Source organism: Cnephaeus nilssonii, assembly GCF_951640355.1.
Source record: "Cnephaeus nilssonii genome assembly, chromosome: 18".
In the NCBI taxonomy this organism is placed as follows: Eukaryota; Metazoa; Chordata; class Mammalia; order Chiroptera; family Vespertilionidae; genus Cnephaeus; species Cnephaeus nilssonii.
In genome coordinates this window covers 32,620,815-32,644,447 of record NC_137089.1, presented here as the reverse complement: position 1 = coordinate 32,644,447, position 23,633 = coordinate 32,620,815, and the positions used below count along the sequence as shown (strand labels likewise).

Sequence of the window (23,633 nt, the reverse complement as noted above, 5' to 3'; positions counted from 1 at the left end):
ATTTTTAAAAAAAGAACAGAGCAAAAATGTATATGAACCTTCATTAGTATTATTAGCAGCAATAGCGAAAAGGTAAAAACACCACAAATGTTTGACTGATGAATGAAGCCCAAAATGTGGTATAGCCATATAATGGAATTTTGTTCAGCCATAAAAAAATGAAGTACTGCTCCATGCTAAATATGGATGAAACTTAAAAACATTATGCCAAGTAAAAGAAGCCAGACATAAAAGACCACATTTAATTTGATTCCATATATATGAAATGTTCAAAGAGGTCAATCTGTAGAGAGAGAAAGTAGATTATTGGTTGTTAGGGGTTAAGAGAAGGGGGGAATGGAGAACAACTGCTAATGAATATGGGGTTCAGGTTAGGGTGATGAAACTGTTCCAAAAATTAGTGGTGATGGTTGCATAACTTTGTGAATATGCTAAAATCCATTGCATTGTACCCTTTAACAGCACACAGGAGAAAAATATGTCAACTATATAAGCTGCATTAACATCCATGTTGAAACTAGCTTACTTCTGGAGGTTACTGTTCCACACAAAGTCCTCTTGGCCAGGACAATGTATCCTATATAATAAAGAGGTAATATGCAAATTGATCATCACTCCAACACATAAGATGGCCGCTCCCATGTTGTCAAAGATGGCCAGCAGGGGAGGGCAGTTGGGAGAAACCAGGCCTGCAGGGGAGGGCAGTTGGGTGGGGGATAAGGCCTGCAGGGGAGGGCAGTTGGGGGTGACCAGGTCTGCAGGGGAGGACAGTTGGGGGTGACCAGGTCTGCAGGGGAGGACAGTTGGGGGTGACCAGGTTGGCAGGGGAGGGCAGTTAGGGGCGACCAGGCTGGCAGGGGAGGACAGTTAGGTGGTGATTAGGCTGGCAGGCAGAAGCGGTTAGGGGCAATCAGGCAGGCAGGCAGGTGAGCGGTTGGGAGCCAGAAGTCCTGGATTGTGAGAGGGATCCCAGACTGGAGAAGGTGCAGGCTGGGTTGAGGGACACCCCTCCCCCCCCTGCATGAATTTTGTGCACCGGGCCTCTAGTTACTTAATATTCAGTTAGGGACAGAAAAATCCAAGAGATGAAAAGGCAGCTCATGCCATGTTGAATAAAGTTTCACCCTTTTTTCATACAGCATACTACTAAATACCAACATTAATCCACAAACATTCTATAGTTATGCAAAATATTAAAACATTTTATGCAAGCATTGCCAATGCTATGTAAGGTGTTTTTAAATTATCAGATTTGAGAGATCACAAAACATAGTATTAAGAAGACAGGTCCTCTTTAGCATTCTATAAAAATTCATAAAGATATCTTTTCTTTACTACCACTGAGACAGACTTAATTCAAAATTTGAAAAGTAAACAGCGTTCATGGAGAGGAACAAATCACACCTTTCGTCTTTTCTACATTGGAAATATCTGACTGCTGAACTTGCCACCAGAGCTTTTGTCTCCTAATTAACAGGACTGATATGTTTTCACCTTTAAAGGCCTTACAGCTCCCCAGAGTAATCAATCTACTGCAGCTCAATTACTGCACCAAGAACACACCAGTCAGGGAAGGAGACATGAATGGCTGCGGCAGGAGCAGAGAGATATGAATATGCATAAACTCTAAATGGCTGATCGAATCATCAGAGAGGGTCATGAGAATTTGCAGCAAAATAATGAGAAGAATTAATCACTGCAGATTCATAAGGCACTTGGGAAGTGAGTGCACCTTTCATGTGTGTGCTTGAGTTAAAGGGAAGAAGAAACGGGCTTTCAGCCAGCTATGAATTGATTTACATTCCTCAAAATTGAAGTTATCCTGATAAATCAGGAAAAATTTAACTTTATTTCCAATAACATGGCAATTATGGTGATGGCCTCAGAAACCAGGCTGACTAAATACTGAAGTCAATAGATTCATAAATTCACAGGGCTGGAATTCCTTACAGGGGCACCCACTGTGTACATTTTACTAGAATGTTACACAGAGCTACACGGTTCTATAAGTGAGTTACAACTTCATATAAACACTTACGTTATAAAAGTCAATATTAAATGTGCAATTTAATAAATTGACTTTTTGCTAAGGAGTTGATAAATCACTTTAAAAACTGCCTTAATAAAAAAAATAAAACCTGCCTTAAGAAAGCTACGCTACATAAAATTTCCTAATCACTACTAATTCTATTGCCTAAATAGTACTTATTATAGAGCAGATACTAGATAAGTGGATTGTTTAACTACATCATAGTGAAAAATATTTAATATTATTAAGTGATTAATTACTGATCAATTTTAATGAGTCCTCAGAGTTTAAAACCCAATGTGACAAATGTACACATTAGTGTACCTGCTTTAAAAATGTGTACCAGACCAGCTATAAACAGAAATTATCCAGTTCCTAAATAGAATGAACATTAAGGCTTATTAGAGCTCAAATGAAACTTTTAAGATAAGAGTCTTGGGTGTCACAGGCAATATCTGTCCACTAAAACGGCAAAGCATCTCAAGAAGTTGGAAAGACAAGAGATACATAATTATTGCAATAATTGGCCAACATTTTCTTTAATTTCTCATTTCACTCTGGTCACTAAAAATCAAGCCCCATACATATTTTTCAAGATAGAAATGTAACATTCTGAAATATCTCTAGAACACGGGGAAAAAATGAGAAAATTAGCAACAAGTTAAATAGATACTACAAAGGCTTTACTTTAAAAGCTCATGCTTTTAACAAGATTGCCTTAACTTAAAATGCCTTCCAATTTTAGAATTTTAACCAGTTTTACCTTTTCTATTTCCCAAGCTGTAAGAAGCAAATTTTGAGGCAGGGGGGAGGAGAAATAAAGAGAACGGGCATGAGGGGTGTGTCTGTGCACCTGTTAAGTGGGGATGAGCATGTGTAGCACTAGGGGGAGGGGTACTGGGGGGACTGCACTCGACAGCAGCTGTGGCAACAACAGACTTGTGCAGACAGTTCCTGACGGCAGAGTACAAGTGTTAATGACGATGGTCCAAGTCATCCCGGAGAGGGAGGTTCAGTATTTCCCGTTTAACATAAGAAATAGAAAATACGTTTTTGAGAACTTTTATCATTATTCTTACAAGTTTGATGTATACAGGGGTAAGATTAAAAATCTATGTGGAACACTTATTTCCTTAATATTAGAAAAATGAGCAAGCTGATGGCATACCTACAGAAAAATTTTAACATTAGTTAACACAATATTTGTGAAACATGACATCTTAAAGATCATGACAGGTTTTGTGACACATAAGTTACAACTGTAAGAATATCATGTTCATATATACTTTACATTTCATATATAGTCAATCCAAATATTAATAGGTTATGGAATAGGAAAAATATTTGCTGAGAAACTCATGTCAAAAGACTGCATTATCAACCCTGTGAAACAAACAATATCTAGGCAGATCCATGGTTATGAAGTATAAACAGATGTCCTTGCAGCCAACTTAATGTGGCGAGCCTCCTGCTCTCCCACGCAGTGCTCCACTTCATATCAGGAGCCCGACTCTCTTCATTTTACCATTAGCTCTCCCCCTTTGCCCTACTTTGATTAATTGCCATGTTCAGTCCTTTACCTTCATTAGCCATTAATTGCCTTCCACCTCATACACTAATCTTTCAACCCTTGGCAGTAGTTATCTGAATGGTCCTGATAATATCTAAACTTAACACATCGCGGGCGGATCACGAGCATTCTCGTGTTTTCATATTACACAGTGTTTTACAAATGTTAAAGGCACGCCTTAAAATTAAATACCCATTGTATTTTGAAGTTAATTATTACATGTTCTTGCAAGCTAATATCTTTTTATTTTTATTTATTTATTTTTTTAAAATATATTTTATTGATTTTTTACAGAGAGGAAGGGAAAGGGATAGAGAGTTAGAAACATCGATGAGAGAGAAACATCGATCAGCTGCCTCCTGCACACCCCCTACTGGGGATGTGCCCTTGACCGGAATTGAACCTGAGACCCTCCAGTCCGCAGGCTGATGCTCTATCCACTGAGCCAAACCAGCTAGGGCGCTAATATCTTTTTAAAGTACGATACTTTGTAAAACGTTTTTTGTACTCGTTCAATAGAAACTTACCTGGCCACTGGGTAAAGCTAACAATAAAACTACTGGTGTTAAGTAAATTTTCAGGGACTTTTACAGCACAAATCAAAGTAAATGTAAGGCAAAACTATAAATGCATTATGATTCAAATACATATTCAGCAAACACTAACATCTACCTTTATCATTTGTCATTTACCCAAGGGCATCTATTATATTGTTACCACAGGTCAACACTTCTCTAGGCACTATGGAAGATACAGGAAGAGGATGTAGTTCCTATTGTTGCTGAAATAAACAATTTAGTTGGGAGAATCTAAGCACAGGGCTGAACTCTGTGAAGATGCAGGAAAAATAAACATTCTGTGCTGAGTGGCATAGGGAGAACATGTGCAGGACTGAGGCAGGTTTGGCTACAGGCCGTGCACAATGTGCTAAGAGGGCCTTCACAGCTGATGAGAGAGAATAGAGGCCAAACTGTATTGTTATTATGGTTTAACAGTTTTAAAGGCAAAACACTGAAAATAAATTCTCTACAACAGAGTAACACAAATTATTTCCTTATGTAACATGCTGCCACCTGGTGGAAAGATAAAAATTACAGTGCCTGTTAGGTAAGAATTAAAAATAAATCGAAGTACCTTAGTTTTATTTAAACATCTTGAACAAATGCTAGAGACAAAGTACCCTGTAAAATAAGCGACTCTTTAGATAACTAAAATGCTGTTTACTTTTCTTCTCAATTGCTAACAATGCTATGGATATTACAGATGTCCATTTGCCGAAGCTAATAATAACCAGTATTTACTAAGTACTTACTATAGGCCAGTCACTATTCTAAATGATTTACATAGGTGTCGATTACTTCTGGTAAAAAAGTCAAGGAATGTATAAAAATAAGGAAATTAATTTTCTTTCATTTGCTTTCAAGAACATCTGGTTGTGCCCTAGCTGATTTGGCTCAGTGGATAGAGCGTGGCCTGCAGACTGAAGGTTCCGGAGTTCAATTCCAGTCAAGGGCACATGCCCAAGTTGTGGGCTGGGTCCTCAGGAAGGGGTGTGCAGGAGGCAGCCAATCAATGATTCTCTCTCATCATTGATGTTTCTATCTGTCTTCCTCTCTCTTCCTTTCTGAAATCAATAAAAATATATTTTAAAAAAATCTGTTTGTGGGATGAAGGTATTTATACCTACTATAAGATTAGCAGAATGGTTAAGGGTGGGGCTCTAGAACCAGACTGTGTAGGTTCAAACCTCATGTGTTGCTTTGGACTCACTGCTTAACCTTTCTGTAAACAGGATAATAATGGTGCCTACTTCATATTAATTGTTGGGAGGATGAATATAACACATTCATGAATATAACACAATGAAAACAGTGCTTGCCATGTAGCACTTGATGCACGCTAGCTTTTCTCATCCAAGTATCTGAGTGTGGTGACACGTGGGGAATGAGAGGAGAAGAGGACACAGGTGCTAGATGTGAATGTGCCCTGAAACACTGTAGACTAAAGGAGAGAAACAGTGATCAACGCTCTTCAGTGAATTGATAGTAGTTCTTGATTAAATAAAGCTAAACACTGAAAAAGTAAATTAGCAACATGTAACGTGAGCCCTAAAGAATAAAATATATTGAGGTCAGACTTAAAGGAGGAAAGTTTTGGGAAAAGAACATTAGACTAGAATTTAAGATTGCGTAGTTTAAATACAAAACTCCTTCAAATTCTGCGACTTTAAAATGTTCTGATTTTATTTGATTTAGCTTCAGTGGGAGAGGACTCATACATACATCATCCAATATATTAGCTTTCAAATTGTATTTCATGGAAATCCTGCAAGGGCCACTCTTGGGGATGAGGTAGGAAGTAGGCAGTGCCCAGTGAAGGGAGACCATTTTCTCATCTCCCCCCATTTCCCACAGCATCCCACCCCCAATTCCAAAGCAAACACAGTCTACTTTTATTTCTTTCATACTGAGTTTCTTGTGTTCCATTAAAAGAAAGAGGACCACTGCTATATTTGGTTTTAAAAGCACACGTCTCACATCCTTTAAAAAGCTTCTAGTTAAAAATTATTTTGGATTTCTAGGATTATTTTGAGAAGTACTTATTATTTCTGATTATTTTCATCCTTTGTGTCCTTCCTTCCCTTTACTAAAACTAACAGCACCAGTAAATATTTATTAATAATGACAGGAGGTGGCCTAAACAAATCTTGACCATTTTACCAGGAAAATAAAGGCGGGAAGGAACTGAAATAATTAGGTTAGAAGGGGTTGGGAGATTATAGTATTTAAGAATTTCCTGTTCCTATTTTCTGTCAGAGACAACACACAGATATGTTTAATTCCTTAGTAATTTATTTCTTCCATTAAACAAGCATTTACTGAGTACTTGATTAGTACCAAGCATGGAGCGTACTCGTAAATTATGAGTATCTTTAACCTCAAGGGTATAGTACAGGATAGATGTAATTCAAAACTGAAACATAGCGTGGAAACTTCCACAATAGGGAAAATGTGGCATGAACAGCTGATGGTAAACACTGTCAAGAGAAAAAACCCTGTGAGTGAAGGCCTAAGCAATAAGCAAGCTCCTATTCATTTATTAGGAAAACTGAGGGGAGGAAAGAGCATTCTGGACAGAGGGGAGGATTTTAAGCTCAGTTCGAAGCTGAGGTCAGACAGACATGTCTAGAAGTGGCCCACTAGACATTAAGGAACGCTGAAAAGGTAGGAAACAGGTGGGATACAATATGAGAGGACAGTTTAGCAGGGGTGGGGAATGTCCAACCCGTGGGCTGTATAAGGCCCTAAAGCATTTGGTCTGGCCCTGCCAAGGCATTAGGAATTAATGAAATGTTTGAACAAATATAGCAGGATAATTAAAAAAAACACACCATTTTAATCGATTTGAGAGGAAGGAAGAGGGAGGGAGAGAGAAACATCAATGATGAGAGAGAATCACTGATGGGCTGCCTCCTACACGTCTCCTACTGGGGATCAAACCCCCAACATGGGCATGTGCCCTTGACCAGAATCGAAACCGGGAACCTTTAGTCCACAGGCCGAGGCTCTATCCACTGAGCCAAACTGGCTAGGGCCTAGCAGGCTAATTTTTAGGTTGATAATTTTGTATGGCCCGTGAACGATGTTATCAATATCCAAATAGCCCTGGATAGAAAAAGGTTCCCCACCCCTGGTTTAAAGGATGAATTATAAGGAGGTAAAATTGGCAAGAGGGAGACCAGTAAGGAGTCACTTAGTATCTACTTTGGAGAAATTAGCAGGACTTCTTAAGTAGGGCAAGAATGGTAAGGTGTTTAAGGAGGACTCCACTTTTAGCTTAAGTGATTAAGATGGAAGGGTATGCCGTGAATTGAGATAAATAAAAAAGGAAGAAAATCAGGTTTCAAGGATGGAATGAAGAGTTATTTTATACATGGAATTCTAATGCTTAGGTCATATACAGGTGGGAAAATCTTGGTAGTTGGTGATTTATATATAAACTGTGAACCTATGAATATATACTACAGATCAATGTGCGAATGTTTAAGTGTGTGATCTGCATACATTAGCATGATTTTCTTCAGTAAAGTTTAGCTATCCTGGTTTAAAAGTACAGAAGATGAATGTAACTTTCTTTAGTGTGCTTTGGATCATCCTTAAAGTTCTCTAGAGTGATGGCTGAATAAGGATAGAGAAGCTGATGCTAGTTAGCAAAATCTTCCAATTTGTGCAAGATAGTAGTAAATATTTATTAAACTAAACTCTCCTCAAGCCTGAGGAGTGGTAGGCAACTAAATAAAGGGTTCCACCCCATATGTTATGCACTCAAATCTGTATAGCATCCAAATATTGTTTGAAAAATCAGAAGTACTGGAAATTGAAAATGTAAAAAGTCAGTTCTGATCTCCTATTACTATGGGAATACCATATAGACAAGAATATTTGGTCAAAATTGGCTTTTTAATTTCATTGACATTTAGGAGATTAACTCTAGGGTGTACTTCTATCACATATATGAGTATACTAGGGGCCCAGTGCACAAAATTCGTGCATGGAGGGGTGGGGGGGAGGGAATCCTCAGCCCAGCCTGCACCCTCTCCAATCTGGGATCCCACTTACAATCCGGGACGACTGGCTCCTAACCACTCGCCTACCTGCCTGCCTGATTGCCCCTAACTACTCTACCTGCCTGCCTGCCTGACTGATCGCCCCTACCTTGCCCACTTGCCAGTCTGATTGCCCCTACCTTGTCCCCCTGCCTGCTTGATCACCCCTAACTGCCTCTGCCTGCCTGCCTGATTGCCCCTAACTGCTCTCCCCTGCCGACCTGATCTCGCCCCCAACTGCCTTCCTGTGCCAGCCTGATCTTGCCCCCAACTGCTCTCCCCTGCCGACCTGATCTCGCCCCCAACTGCCTTCCTGTGCCTGCCTGATCTTGCCCCCAACTGCCCTCCCCTGCAGGCCTGATCTTGCCCCCAACTGCCCTCCCCTGCCGGCCTGATCTCGCCCCCAACTGCCCTCCCCTGCTGGCCTGATCACCCCTAACTGCCTCTGCCTAGGCCCCCACCACCAATGGCTTTGTTCGGAAGGAAGTCGGATGTCTGGTCAACCCGGTCTAATTAGCATATTACCCATTTATTAGTATAGATAGATTATATAGGACTAGAGGCCTGGTGCATGAATTTCATGCACAGGGGTGTGTGTCTCTCAGCCCAGGCTGCACCCTCTCCAATTTGGGATCCCTTTCACAATCCAGGACTGCTGGCTCCCAACTGCTCACCTGCCTGCCTTCCTGTTTGCCCCTAACCACTTCTGCCTGCCAGCCTGATCACCCCCTAACCACTCCTCTGCCAGCCTGATTGATGCCTAATTGCCCTCCCCTGCAGGCTTGGTCACCCCTAACTGCCCTCCCCAGCAGGTCTGGTCCCCCCCAACTGCCCTTCCCTGCAGGCCTGCTCCCCCCCAAATGCTCTCCCCTGCAGGCCTGGGTCCCCCCCAACTGCCCTTCCCTGCAGACCCGGTCTCCCCCAACTTCCCTCCTCTGCAGGCCTGGTCCCTCCCAACTGACCTCCCCTGCAGGCCTGATCACCCCCAACTGCCCTCCCTTGCAGGCCTGGTCCCTCCCATTTACCCTCCCCTGCTGGCCCTCTTGTGGCAGCCATCTTGTGTCCACATGGGGGCAGCTATCTTGTGTTGGAATGATGGTCAATTTGCATATTACTCTTTTATCAGACAGGATAGGATTGCTTAAATGGGGAGGGGAGCCTTTATCAGCAGGAGGAGATGCTCTTGGCAGACAAAAACACATAATCCATATATCTGGACTGATAGACAGCCATATGCACTATACTGCCAAATGGGTGATTAAAAAATTGATTTGCTTTCTTACACCTTACACCAAACAGCTGTTGCCCTTAAAACCCCTCCTCAGCCCTCACCTTAGGTTCTGCCTTCACAGTTCACCCAGAGTAGGTTCTGATTGGTCAGTTTCTATGCTAGTCAGCGTCAAAAGCTCCGCCTCCTAGGCAGCCATTGGCTCCTCGCACTTCACCCAGATTTGGTTCTGATAGGTCAGTTTCTATGCCAGTCAGCGTCACAAGCTCTGCTTCCTAGGCAGCCATTGGCTCCTCGCAATTCACCCAGATTTGATTCTGATTGGTCGGTCACTATGCCAGTCAACACCTCCGGGCCTGATCAGAGAGGTGGGGCTGATCAGCAGCCACCCCAGGCTGCTGGCGAGCAGGCTGAATTGCTGACCTCTGGGAGAGAGAGGGACTTGGCTGCTGGTGAGGCCCGGAGAGAGAAGCTTTTTGTCATGCTGAGATATCAGCATGAAAAGGTTTTCAGGTCGAAAACCTAAGACATTTTTTTTATGAACAACTTGGTTGAGAACCAAGGTTTGACTGTATTTGTCTTATAGTCTGTAACTTTGCTGAACCCACTTTTCACAGTGTGTGTGTGTGTGTGTTTGAATTCCTTGGGTTTTCCTATAGAGCCAATCATATCATACACAAACAGATACAGTTTTATCTCTTCCTTTCTGAGTTGTGTGCCTTTATTTAGTTGCTTTATTGCACTGGCTAGGACTTCCACCAATATATTAAATGAATGGTGAGAGCACACATTCTAGTCTTGTTCCTGATCTTTAGGCTAAAGCATTCAGCCTTTCGCCATTAAGTATAATGTCAGCTGTAGATGCTCTTTAAGAAGCTGAGAAAGTCCTTTTCAATCCCCCCACCCCCTTTTTGAAAATTTTAAAACATATGTGAGTGTTTAATTTTGTCAAATGCTTTTTCAGCATTGACTGCTTATAATGTGGTTTTCCTATTAAAATGGTGGATTATACAGACTGGCTTTTGAATACTGAACGAGCCTTGCACATCTGGCACAAATTTCATTTGGCCGTGATGTACATATTTTATGTACCAGTATATTATTTCATATATTGTTGAAATTCTATTTGCTTATATTTTGCTGAGAATTTTTGTTTATATATTAATAAAAGCTATCAGTCTGTACTTTCTGTTTTTTGTACTTTCTTTGGTTTTGGTATCTGGGTAATATTAGCTTCATAAAATGAATTAGTAAATGTTCTATCTCTTCTACTTTCTGGAAAAGTTAGTGTAGAATTGCTGCAATTTTTCTTTAAATGTTTGGTAAACCCCAGTGAAACAATTGGGGCCTAGAGATTTCTTTTGGTGAAATATTAAAATTATTAATTCAATTTCCTTAATAGTTATAGGGCTATTCCAAATAATCTGTTTCACACTAGGCGAGTTGTGATAGTTCATGGGGTTTTTTGGTCTATTTCATCTAATTTATCATATTAATGTATTATTCCTTTGATGTCTGCAGGGTCGGTAGCGGTATCTTGTTTTCTTCATGATAGTGGTAATATGTGCCTTCTTTCTTTGCCTCTGTCAGTTTTGTCAAAAATCTGTCAATTTTACTGGCCTTTAAAATCTAGCTTCTGCCCTAGCTGGTTTGGCTAAGTGAATAGCGTGTTGGCCTGCAGACTGAAGGGTCCCTGGTTCAATTCTGATCAAGGGCACATGCCCAGGGTTCAGGGCTTGATCCCCAGAGTAAGGGGCTTGCAAGAGGAAGCCAATCAATGATTCTCTCTCACCACTGATGTTTCTATCTCTCTCTCTCTCTCCCTCTCCCTTCCTCTTTAAAATCAACGAAAATATATTAAGAACAAAACAAATAAAACCTAGCTTTTTTTCTTGTTTATTTTCCCTATTGCTTTCCTGTTTTCAATTTTGCCGATTTCTGCTCTTATCTTTATTATTTCCTGCCTTGTATTTGCTTTGGGTTCTTGACTTAGGAGCTAAGATTATTCATTGGAGACTTTTCTTCTTTCTAATGTATGCATTTAATGCTATAAATTTCCCTCTCTGAATTTTGTGTTTTCCACAAATTCTGATACATTGTATTTTCATTTTCATAAAGTTCAATGTTTTTAAAATTATATTTGAGACTTCCCTTTCACACCTATATTATTTAGAAGTGTACTGTCTAGTTTCTAAGTCTCTGGAAACTTTTCCAATTATCTGTTATTAATAACTGGAACCAAGAAAGCTGAAAGGAGAAATAGACAAAATCATAATCATCATTAGAACTGTCTTTGATTTCTAGTTTAATTCCACTGTCTAGATTAATTCCATTGGTTCTATTGGTTCTTGCTTCACATATCTTTCAGCTCTTTTGTTTGGTGTATACAAATATAAGACTGCTAGATATAAGAATAAATATAAGAATCCTGATGAATTCTTCTTTTATTATATGTCTTACTGTCTCTGGCAATTTTCTTTGCTCTTAAGTCTACTTTATATTATAGTACTAGAGCCACTCCTGCTTTCCTTTGATTTTTGTGTGATATGTCTTTTCCCATCATTTTATTTTCAACTTGCCTATATTGTTTATATTTGAAGTGAGTTTCTTGCAGACACCATGTTTTTTAATCCTCCTTGCCAATCTCTGTCTTTTGATTGTTATAGTTCTATCATTTACATGTCATGTAATTATTAGGGCTTATATCTGCCATTTTATTTTTATTTGCTATTTTTTGGTTTTCCTCCCTGCCTTTCTGAGGAATAACTGAACATTTTTTAGAATTCTATATTGATTTATCTATTGTTTTTTAGTGTATCTCACTGAATATTTTAAGTTGCTCCAGGTATTAAATTGTATACATAAAACTTATCACAATCATTATTTCTTTGAGTTCTTTCTCAGAAACATCTTCTTTCTCTCCTCTTTCTAGATTTCTGATAACACAATGTTAGAGCTTTTGTTACTGTGTTACGGGTCTCTGGGGTACTGTAAATTTTTCCATCTATTTTCTCTCTGTAGTTGGACTGAGTTGTTTCTATCATCCAGTTCACTCTTTCCTCTGTTTCTTTCTTTAAAAAAAAAATAATGTTTTTATTGATTTCAGAGAGGAAGGAAGAGGGAGAGAGAGATAAATAGATCAATGATGAGAGAGAATCACTGATCAGCTGCCTCTTGCGTGCCCCTTACTGGGGATTGAGCCTGCAATCCAGGCACGTGCCCTTGACCAGAATTGAACCCAGGACCCTTCATTCTGCAGGCCGATGCTCTATCTACTGAGCCAAACCAACTAGGGCTGTACCTGTCATTTTGCTGATCTCATCCATCGAGTTTTTAATTTCAATTATTATATTTTTCAGTTTTAAAATTTCTATCTGGTTCTTCTTTCTAACTTGTAATTTTTTTTCATGTGTTTCAAGCAAGCTTCTTTTTAAAAAAAATATATTTTTATTGATTGCAGAGAGAAAGGGAGAGGGAGAGAGAGATAGAAACATCCATGATGAGAGAGAATCATGGATCGGCTGCCTCCTGCAGGCCCCCAATGGGGATCAAGTCCGCAACCCTTGCATGTGCTCTTGACTAGAATCGAACCCGGGACCCTTCAGTCCGCAGGCTGACGCTCTATCCACTGAGCCAAACCGGCTAGCTCAAGCAAGCTTCTAATTGTTTGTTGAGACACTGTTATAATGGTTGTCTAAAAACAAAATCTTTATCAGATAATTCTAACATCTGTCATCTTCCTGTTGGCATCTGTTTATCTTTTTTTTCTTTTTCATTTAGTTTGAGATCTTCCTGATTCTAGATGGGAAGAGTGACTTTTATTGAAAACTTGACATTTGGAGTACTGTTTCATTAGCCTCTGGGTATTTTTAAATCTATACTTTCTATGGCTTCCTCTGACACTGCTCCCACGGGGAAATGATGAGCATGGAAGAACATCATTACAGTCAGTTGATAGTGAAAGCAGCACTCATTTTTTTCCTGTTTGGCTGTAGAACGATATTCCTGCCTCCTGCACGCCCCCTATTGGGGATCCTGGGCATGTGCCTGGTCCGGAATCAAACCTTGACCTCTTGGCTCATAGGACGACACTCAACCACTGAGCCAGCCAGCTGGGCAGTAGACTGCTTTTCTAAAAGCTTTCTGTCTTGCTAGGCAGTGCCTTTCCTGGTCCTTTGGCTACAGAGTAAGCTTTCCGCTCCCCTGCACCTGTTAGCCTTCCTAGATCATCAGATTCTCTGGCACCCAATCTGAGACATATGAGGCAAGAAGAAAACCAAGGGAAATCACTGCTGTCTCATTTCTCAAGTCCCAAGATCTCTAACTGGTCACCTTTCTTCCCTCCACCTTTCAAAGTCTTCTTATAATTGTTTTGTATATAATGCTTAAAGTCTTAGTTGTACTTAGCAGGAGAAACAGGTGAAAGTAAGTCTACTCCATCTTTCCAGATGCAGAAGTCTCTGGTTACTATTTTCAAGTTCAATCAGTTCCTAAATTGTGTAAGGAGATTCAGGTTTGTTTTCACCCTTTTGTATAGTACATACAATGCCCACCATCTTAACACTTTATCATAAAATATTTTCAGCTTTTAGGTAAAATTTCAGGGATGACTTCATTATGTAATGCTTGTCTATGATTCCTTTAAAAATAGATTTATAAAGATTATTTCTGCCCAACTGGCGTGGCTCAGTGGTTGAGCGTTGACCTATGAACCAGGAGGTCATGGTTTGATTTCCGGTCAGGGCACATACCTGGGTTGTGGGCTCCATCCCCAGTGGGGGGCGTGCAGGAGGCAGCCGATCGATGATTCTCTCTCATCATTGATGTTTCTCTCTCTCCCCCTCTCCCTTCCTCTCTGAAATCAATAAAAATATACTAAAGAAAAAAATTAAAAAGATTATTTCTTAAATTCTTAGCTTTGAGGCAAATTAATTTACATGAATAAATAAAATGCTGTTCTCTCATGAGTATGAGGAATTCCTGCCCAGATCAAATTTAACCTTTTGCACTCGGATGTCGAGTGTGACTCGACATGGCTAGTATTAGAATAAAGGAATCGAGAAAAAAGCAAGTGAGTGCAAAGGGTTAAACAATTATTTTTATTATTAACCATAGATACGGAATGTTTGTAACAAGTGCTGCCAAAACATTAATGGAATAAGCAGGTTTCCACAACTAACTGAAGTACAGTGTTCCTATGAAACCTTTCCTAAGCTGAAATGGCACAAAGTGAAGAGTATCATCCTCTACTTCCTTGAAAGTTCACATTATGACACTTTGCTTTCACCAAAGACTTACATTAGTACAATAAAGCAAAGTGGTGTATTGGGAACTTTTGAAAGTGGAGGAGATACCTGTATTTCATTTAAATGACAACAGTAATTTGCTACTTATAAATAAACACCACCTATTACTTGTTAAGAGTAAGAGAAATGAACACAAAGGCATTAGATATAGAACTAGAAACCTAGGATTACTTTCCAACTAGAGGCCCGGTGCATGAGATCTGTGCACTCAGGGGGGGCGGTCCCCTCTCAGCCCGGCCTGCACCCTCTCACAGTCTGGGAGACCCCGCCCACCTGCTGTAGTGCCTGGGCCTCCCTCTGTGAGGCAATCATGGGGCGATGGCCGGCCCCCCACCAATCGCATCGCACCTGCCTTGGCTGGCCTGGTGCCAGTGGGTGTCATAGTGTGGTCGTCCGGCCAGCCGTTCTGCTGTTTGATTTGCATATTACGCTTTATTATAGATTGTTGACATCTTGTTATCTGACTCCATAGTATGGTACCATATTAAAATGCACACAATTTTCTGTGTGGTTTGCAAAATCAACAAGAAAACCCATTGTTAATAATCAATAAGGACATGTTTCATATTTCTTTAAACTCCCATAACATGTTGGCCCTATGATTTCAAATACAACACCTGTAATAAAGGAGTCCCTTTCTGAAGCAGGTAGGTTTACATGTTTATTATAAGTTAACAAAGTGATGGAACAGATTTCTCTCTGGATTTGCTGTATGAAGTGAGACATTGCTCTTGTATGTTATCAAGCTGAAATTATTGGCAATAACAGGTAAAGCATTAGTTGGTGCCTACGGGAAATGCAATAAGGACAATCAAGAGCATTTCATCAAGTATAGATAAGTATAATATCTTACCTAAGAAAGAATTCTTCAGTGAATACCAATGCTGTTCAATTACTATAGTCAATTTCTGGGATCAAGGGTTAATTAGAAGAACTCCAAGTATCATTCTTAATAAATATTTACTCACTGTTTACTATGTCCAAGGCACAGTGCTAAGTGCTGCCTATGACCTCATCCTCTACTATCCTTAGAACAATGAGATTCTTTAATCATTTGTTTTCTAGAATCCCTTCTGGCAGTTGCTTTTAACACATTGGGGACGGATCACGAGAATTCTCGTGTTTTCTGTTCTAAGGCTTGTGGCCAATCATACCTTAAAAAGATATTAGCTTGTAAGAACATGTAATAAATAACTTCAAAATGCAATGGGTATTTGATTTTAAAGTATGCCTTTAACATTTATGTAAAACATTTTTTGTACTCGTTCAATAGAAACTTATCTGGCCACTGGGTAAAACTAGCAATAAAACTACTGGTTCGCAATGTGTTAAGAGTCTTACCCAAAAAGTAGAACTACAGCATTATTCTAGGCAAACTACTTATTTTTAGCCTCATTCCGACTTTTTCTAAAATAGAATGTAACAAAACATATATACCTTAGAGAGGATCAACTGTCTACTCATCTATGTACACTATATTAACACCATATTCAGACCTATACAGCATAAAGGAACATAATGTGTTCAGATAACTTCCAAAAGTTCAAGATGATTAATGGAAATAATTGACATACTGCAAATTTTATCTATTAAAGATGGCAGAATTCCCATGCTTTGTATAATATTATACAGCAGTAATACTTTACCCATTTAATCTAAAGTGGCTATAAATCAGCTACAAATGTTCAGCATCTTGAAACATTTCCAAACTTCATTAGTGTCCCTTTTCCTCCCTCTCATGCAACATAAAAACAATTTTAGGGAAAATGTATATACAAAGATGTGTTAAAGTATTTTGGCTTTAAGAGAAGGCTCAGAATATAAGTCAAGAGTCTGATCTAAGATGAATGTTACAAGGCATTTCAAAGCAAAGAAATTTTCCCACTTTATGATATTCAAAGACTATCAGTGATTAAAAGCTTATGGAAGATACACTAATAAATATTAAAGTATATAAAACAAGTGTATTAAGTAAAAAGATAATAAACATTTAAAAGGACCTCTTTTTTACCTCTTCTACATTGGAAGCAGTCTTAGCAGAAGTTTCCATGAAGATAAGTCCATGTTCTCGTGCAAAAGCTTCACCTTCTTCTTTTTTTACTTCTCTTCTAGATTCTAAATCACTAAACACAGGAAAGAAAGCGCCATGTTATTAATGAACACAGGACAAATAGAGGCATCTGTAGAAAATGTACCAAGTGTTTCAAAGTTGTACTGACCATTCTTTCAATTAATTTTTATTTTTTAAAAATATATTTTATTGATTTTTTACAGAGAGGAAGGGAGAGAGATAGTTAGAAACATCGATGAGAGAGAAACATCGATCAGCCATCTCCTGCACCCCCCCCCCCCCCACTGGGGATGTGCCCCCAACCAAGGTACGTGCCCTTCACTGGAATCGAACCTGGGACCTTTCAGTCCACAGGCTGACGCTCTATCCCGAGCCAAACCGGTTTCGGCTCTTTCAATTAATTTTTAATACATAATAAGCAACTGAATTATGCTGGGTATTATGAGGGTCAAAGTGTTTAGAAACACTGATTAGTTTCAAAGAACTAATGATCAAACAGAAGATTCTGAATTACAGCCTATAATGCCAAAACTAAGAGAAACCTCAAGGGAACATCTAGCCCAACACCCTGCCTTTGAGTATAGTGGATTCCCAAAAAGAAGGAACCATTTTACTCAAGTAATAATTTGAGAGAACAGAACTACACTAGTTTCTTCATCCTTCAGCCAGACTGACTTTCTATGAATGTGATTAAAAATAAGTCACACAATTCTCAAAAGCTAAAGGAAATTGCTTAATAAAATTCAAAGTACTAAGAAAATATATTAATTAGATTATTAATCCAAGTTGGCCTAATTACCAGTAAAGCTGTTAATAGAAAAAGAGAAACAAAAGTCTAAGCTAGAAATCTGGGACAAAAGTATGGTATTCATTTTTATCATCCTGGAACTATATTAGTAAAGCAGAGAGGGAAAGTAACAGTCTACTTCAAGTGTGTTCTACTGTAAAAAATTTAAAACTTCACTATTATAAAGTATTTTAAGCACAAAGAATAGTATAGAGAATAATATAATATCCATTTAGCCTTGACACAGTATTTTGATGGATTTATATCAGTTTTTCTGTTGAGAAATAAAATCAGTAGTTATACAGCTCAACTGCCTCCCCGTGTGCCTGTCTGTTCCTGATCTTATTCTCTTCTCTCTTACCTCAAAGGTAACCAGCACTCTATATTTGGCATTTTCAATCTCAGGGTACTTTTATATTTATACTCATGTAAAGAAGGATTTTTTGTTTGTTTTTACATATTTTTTAAAAATTTAGATGTAGCTATCATTCTACAACTTATTAATTTTGGTCAATATTATGTTTTTCAGATTTATATACATAATGTATATAGGTCTAGTTTCTTAATTTTTTACTGTTGTATTATATTCTATTGAATGAATGCAACAATTCATTTTTAATTCTCCATTGACATAGTTATTTAAAATTTCATTTAATTCACCTGATGATCAGGGGACTGGGGCACAAAGGGGTTAAGAAAACATCCAAGCTCACACTCTAGGAGAAGCTGGTAGAGTGATTCCATCCAGATCACTGTGCTATACTTATACTGCATCATTAAAACATTTTTTAATGATTACCTTTTCTGATAACCAATTATATTGAAGAACTTTTGTCAAATAAGGAAAAATACGAAGAAAAAAATTAGCCATAATTTACTTTCCCCAAGTAATTAACATCTTGGTGAATATAACTGATTTTGTTTTTCCCTACTGGAATATATTCGTATTCACTATTCATTGTAATTGCTTTTTTTTCCCATTGACTACATCGTGGATCATTTTCCCATGTCATTTTTGCAGTCTTTTACAATGTTATTTTTACTTAGTACACAGTAAAGATTGGCAGTATATTTTATGCAAATCTACACTGCACAAATTAGGAATAATACAAACAAAACAAAGATGTTAAAGTCTCATTCACCTAATGTTAAGCAATGTCAGTGTTTCAACTTTACAAAATTCAGCAGGAACTTCATAACCTCAAAGCTGGCTGACTGGGTAGGCTGTCAATTATGTTTACAAAGTTGCCATATCAGTCACCTCCTTTCTGTGATTGAAACTTCTGTGGGTGATTCTGGTGACTATTTTGTAACCTTCGCAAGCTGTTACACTTTAGAAATATTTCATGATTTATTAAATGCCATCTAAGCATTCATTCAGTTTAACAAGTGCTGACAAAACACTCCTAAAAATCAGAAATGGAAGAAGACAATGTGTTGATGGAAGCAGAGAGGGAAGTGATGCAGCTCTAAGCAGAGGAATGTAGGCAGCCCTTAGTAGCTGAGACAACAAATGAATTTCCCGCTAGTCTCCAGAGAGAAACAGCTTTTCTGACACCTTGATTTTAGCCCCATAAAATTCATTTCAGACTTCTGACCTCCACAACTGTCAGATTATAAACTTGTGTTAAGTCACACACACACACACACCACCTGAAATGTTGGAAGGTGTGATATAAGATACTATAAAGGTAACAGCAAGTATAAAAGTGTGACCGTACTATAAAATATTAATGGCAAGATGAGAACTTAAAAACAGGCAAACTAAGTTTGCAAATATTATAGCATTAAGTTGGCAAGGATAATTTATCCAACTATAATCTGAGGGCCTCCTTTAAGTCAAGACTCTTCCTGGATCCCAGAACAAATTACTCAACAAAATAGACAAAAATCCAACTCCCCCTGGACTCATGGAGCTTACACTCTAGTACAGTGGTTGCCAACCTTTCGGACCTTTCGGACCACCAGTTGGCGACCACTGCTCTAGTAGGAATGAAAAATTTGGGGGTGGAGAAGAAGTGACAGGGGATGGGGATACATGCTTCTGAATTCAGCTCATTTATCTGACAATCATTCTTAAGGGAAAATTAGCTTTGAATTACACAAAACCTTCCCTTACTACCCCATTCCCCATTTTATGCATATGCTATGTTTTACTGAAACAATCTCTTACAATGGGAATATTTAGTTATTCCCAGTTTCCCACTATCAGTATCTGATTATGTTTGCCTTTTGAAATGTTATTTTAGCAAAGAGGGTTAAGAACCTAGATGTTTGAAGAATTGTTCAAAGAGGAAGCAACACTTAGCTATTCATGGTCTTCTTCTGTGTTATCATCCTACTTTGGTCAATTCCTCAGTTTTCCAGGCATAAAATCATATTGTTGTCTTTGACTTTTCATCCCCATTAGTCCCATTTAAGTTGCTTTTCATTACTTAAATCTTTCTTTCCTAAATCATTCTCTTACTATATCCACTTTCTGTTTAAGGTTTGTATGCTAATCCTTTAGCTATTAAAAACGTTCATCTTTGTAGATTTTACTTTCTATTTCTTGTATAACCAATTTAAAATGCCACAGTAAGAAAAATCAGTGTTATCTGTCACTATGACTAGGTCACTGCCCTTCTCAAATCTCTTCATTGGCTCCCTAGTGCTTAATGCATCTAATTCAAAAATTGCTTATTCCCTGTTTCCATGTCTACCCCAATTCATCTCATCTAATAATAATCACCTCATTTATCTCTGCTCACTCCCATTCACTCTTTGCATGTCATACATTCTTTTTTCCTTTCTTCTAGCTTCTTCCTTAAAATGACTTTCCATAGCTACGATATCCCTAATTGTATGGGCCACCCATCCATAGTCATTAGAAACACCTCTTGTATATACTATAAGCTCATCATGGGCAGCAACCAAACTTAAGCCACCCATCATGTTTCAGACACAGGAAAACACTGGAGATAAATATATAAAAATTCCCTTTCTTCTCCAAATATTCTCCTCTTATTATTTCACACATCACCACTGAATGACAGTATAAATACTTCCATATTACAAAGACTAAAACTTCCTTCCAACAATCTTAATCTTAAATGGTTTAGTGAGGTGACTTAAATGAGTAAAGGATAAGCAAGAAAGCCCTTGAGTGAAAGCCAAGATAATACATACATCTAGTTACAAAATAAAAAATTAGCCTTTTACAATGGAAGTATTGCTTAAGTAAATATTTTCTTTTAACAGCAAACCTAGATTTCTATTAAAACAATACTTTCTATAATCAAATCTATACAGTATACTGTTATTTGTTATCTTTCTTTTTAACAGCATAATTGACATAAAGGAAACTGTACCTTTAATATAGTTTGACATATGTATACCTGTGAAGCCATCAGCTTCCCCAATGTTTCCTCATACCCCACTATAATATTATCCTCTCTTCCACCTGTACCCTAAGCAACTAATGATCTGCTTTCTGCCACTATAGATTAGTCTGCATTTTCTAGAATTTATATAAATAGGATCACACACTAGGTCTTCTTTTTTGTCTGTGTTTTTCACTCAGCATAATCATCTACTTCGTTGTACATACCAATAGCTCATTCTTCATCACTATGTGGTATTCATTGTATGGCTTTATTCATTCACCAGTTAATTAAAATGTGGGTTGTTTCCAGTTTTGGTTACAAATAAAGCTGCTATGAAAACTTGAGTATAATTTTTTGTGTGGACACATGAAATGTGTATATTGGGTAAAAACTTAGGAGTGAAATGGCTAGGTCAGTGGACGGCAAACTCATTAGTCAACAGAGCCAAATATCAACAGTACAACAATTGAAATTTCTTTTGAGAGCCAAGTTTTTTTAAACTTAAACTTCTTCTAACGCCACTTCTTCAAAATAGACTCGCCCAGGCCGTGGTATTTTGTGGACGAGCCACACTCAAGGGGCCAAAGAGCCGCATGTGGCTCGCGAGCCGCAGTGTGCCGACCACGGGGATAGGTGCTATAGCAGATGCATGTTTACTTTGTAAGGGAACTATCCAATTGTTTAAAAAGTTATATCACTTTATACTCCCACCAGCTGTATGAGTTTCAGTGCCTTTACATCTTTGCTAACACTTACTATTGTCAATCTTTTTAATTTTAGCCATTTCAGTGAGTGTGCAATAGCATATCACTGAGGTTTTCATCTGCATTTCCCTCACGATTAGTAGTGTTAAGTATTTTTCATGTGCTTACTTGCCATCATCTGTATGTCTTCTTTGGTGAAGTGCTAGTTCAGATCTTTTTAAAAACTGGGTTGTCTTTTCATTAACGAATTATAAGAATTCTACATTTATTCTAGATTCAAATCTTTTGTCAGATATATGTTCCACATGTATTTTATCCTAGCTGGTAGCTTGCCTTTTCATTTTTGTAACTATCTTTGAAGAGAAATTTTAAATTTTGTTGAAGAATAATTTATTTTCCCCCCTCTTATGCCTTTTTTCTGTCCTATTTAAAAAACGTTTCACAATACTGGAGACACTAAAATTTTGTTTTCTTCTAGAATTTTTTATACTTTTAGCTCTTACATTTAGGTCTATGACTTAATTTTTATATATGGTGTGAGGTAAGGGTCCAGTGTTCATTTTTGGCACATAGCTATTCAACTGTTACACCACCATTTGATGAAAAGATTAATTATCCTTTCCCCCACTGAAATGCCTTAGCACCTTAGTAAAAAAGTTATTTGACCATATATGTATGGATCTATATCTGGACCTCTCCCTCTGTTCCACTGATTTGTCTATGTATGCCATTATCACACTAAACTGATTATAGTAGCATAATAAATCTTGAAATCAGTATTAGAGAAACCAGTGAATCCTCCAAATTTTATTTTCATATAAATTTTAAAACCAGTTTGGCTCAGTGGATAGCGCATTGGCACATGGATTGAAGGGTCCTGGGTCAATTCCGGTCAAGGGCACTTATCTCAGTTGCAGGCTCGTTCCCCGACACTAGTGGGGCATGTGCCAGAGGCAACCAATTGATGTGTGTCCCTCACATCAATGCTTCTCTCTCTCTGTCTCTCCCTCTCCCTTCCACTCTTTCTAAAAATCAATGGAAAAATATCCTCAGGTGAGGAATAACAAAAAATAAAATGAAAATCAGCTTGTCTATTTCTACCTCCTAAAAAAAAGTCTGATGAATCTTGGGATTACAATGAGTCTTTAAATCAATCTTAAAAATATTTTTAGTTTTCTATCCACGAACACAGTCTCTCTCTCCATTTATTTATTTTTATTTTTTTAAGAACTCTAAAGATGCAGTCATCTAATATAGGAATTTTAGGAAGACTAAAGTAATTATAGCTTTAAATTGAGGAACCAAATAACTATGAAGAAAATAGTTTTTAAATAATTATTTAGGAATCACTTACTTTTGGTTGGGATATAACTGACACATAATCCATGTAAGTTTAAGTTGTACGATCTTATTGATTTGATACATTTACATAACAATATGATTACCAACATAACATTAACTAACACCTCCACCATGTCACACAATTATTTCATGCTGTGTTAAGAACATTTAAGATCTAGTCTCTTAGGATCTTTGAAGAATGTAATTGGTAACCACAATCACAATGCTGTGCATTACATCTCCAGAACTCATTCATTTTCTAATTATAGGTTTGTACCCTTTGACCATCTCCCCAATCTGTTGATTTTGTTTACAATTTTCTCTTATTATCCCTATAATATCTGAAGTATCTGTAGTGATATCTGTAGAAGATAAGCAGTTCCTGATATTGGTAATGTGTCTTTTTCATGATCAATATTATTTTATTTATCTTCTCAAGAACTAACTTTTGGTTTCATTGGTTTTCTTATTACCCCCTTTTTTTTTCTTACCTTGGGTTTTATTTTCTCTTATCGTTTTAGTTTTTAGTCTTAAAGTGAAAGTTTATGTTATTGATTTGAAACATTTTCCTAATGTAAGTATTTAGTTACTAGAAGCCCGGTGCACGAAATTCGTGCATGGCGGAG

At 38.0% G+C, this 23,633-nt stretch overlaps 1 protein-coding gene across 1 annotated transcript in view; it reads right to left on the bottom strand.

Annotated features, from left to right (window-relative positions):
* Positions 1 to 23,633, bottom strand: part of RAB2A (RAB2A, member RAS oncogene family) — a 71,482-nt gene that overhangs the window by 3,021 nt on the left and 44,828 nt on the right. Inside the window, exon 6 of the mRNA XM_079796473.1 lies at positions 16,751 to 16,862. Within this exon, the coding sequence (XP_079652599.1) occupies positions 16,751 to 16,862 (112 nt within the window). The remainder of the gene's footprint in view (positions 1 to 16,750; positions 16,863 to 23,633) is intronic.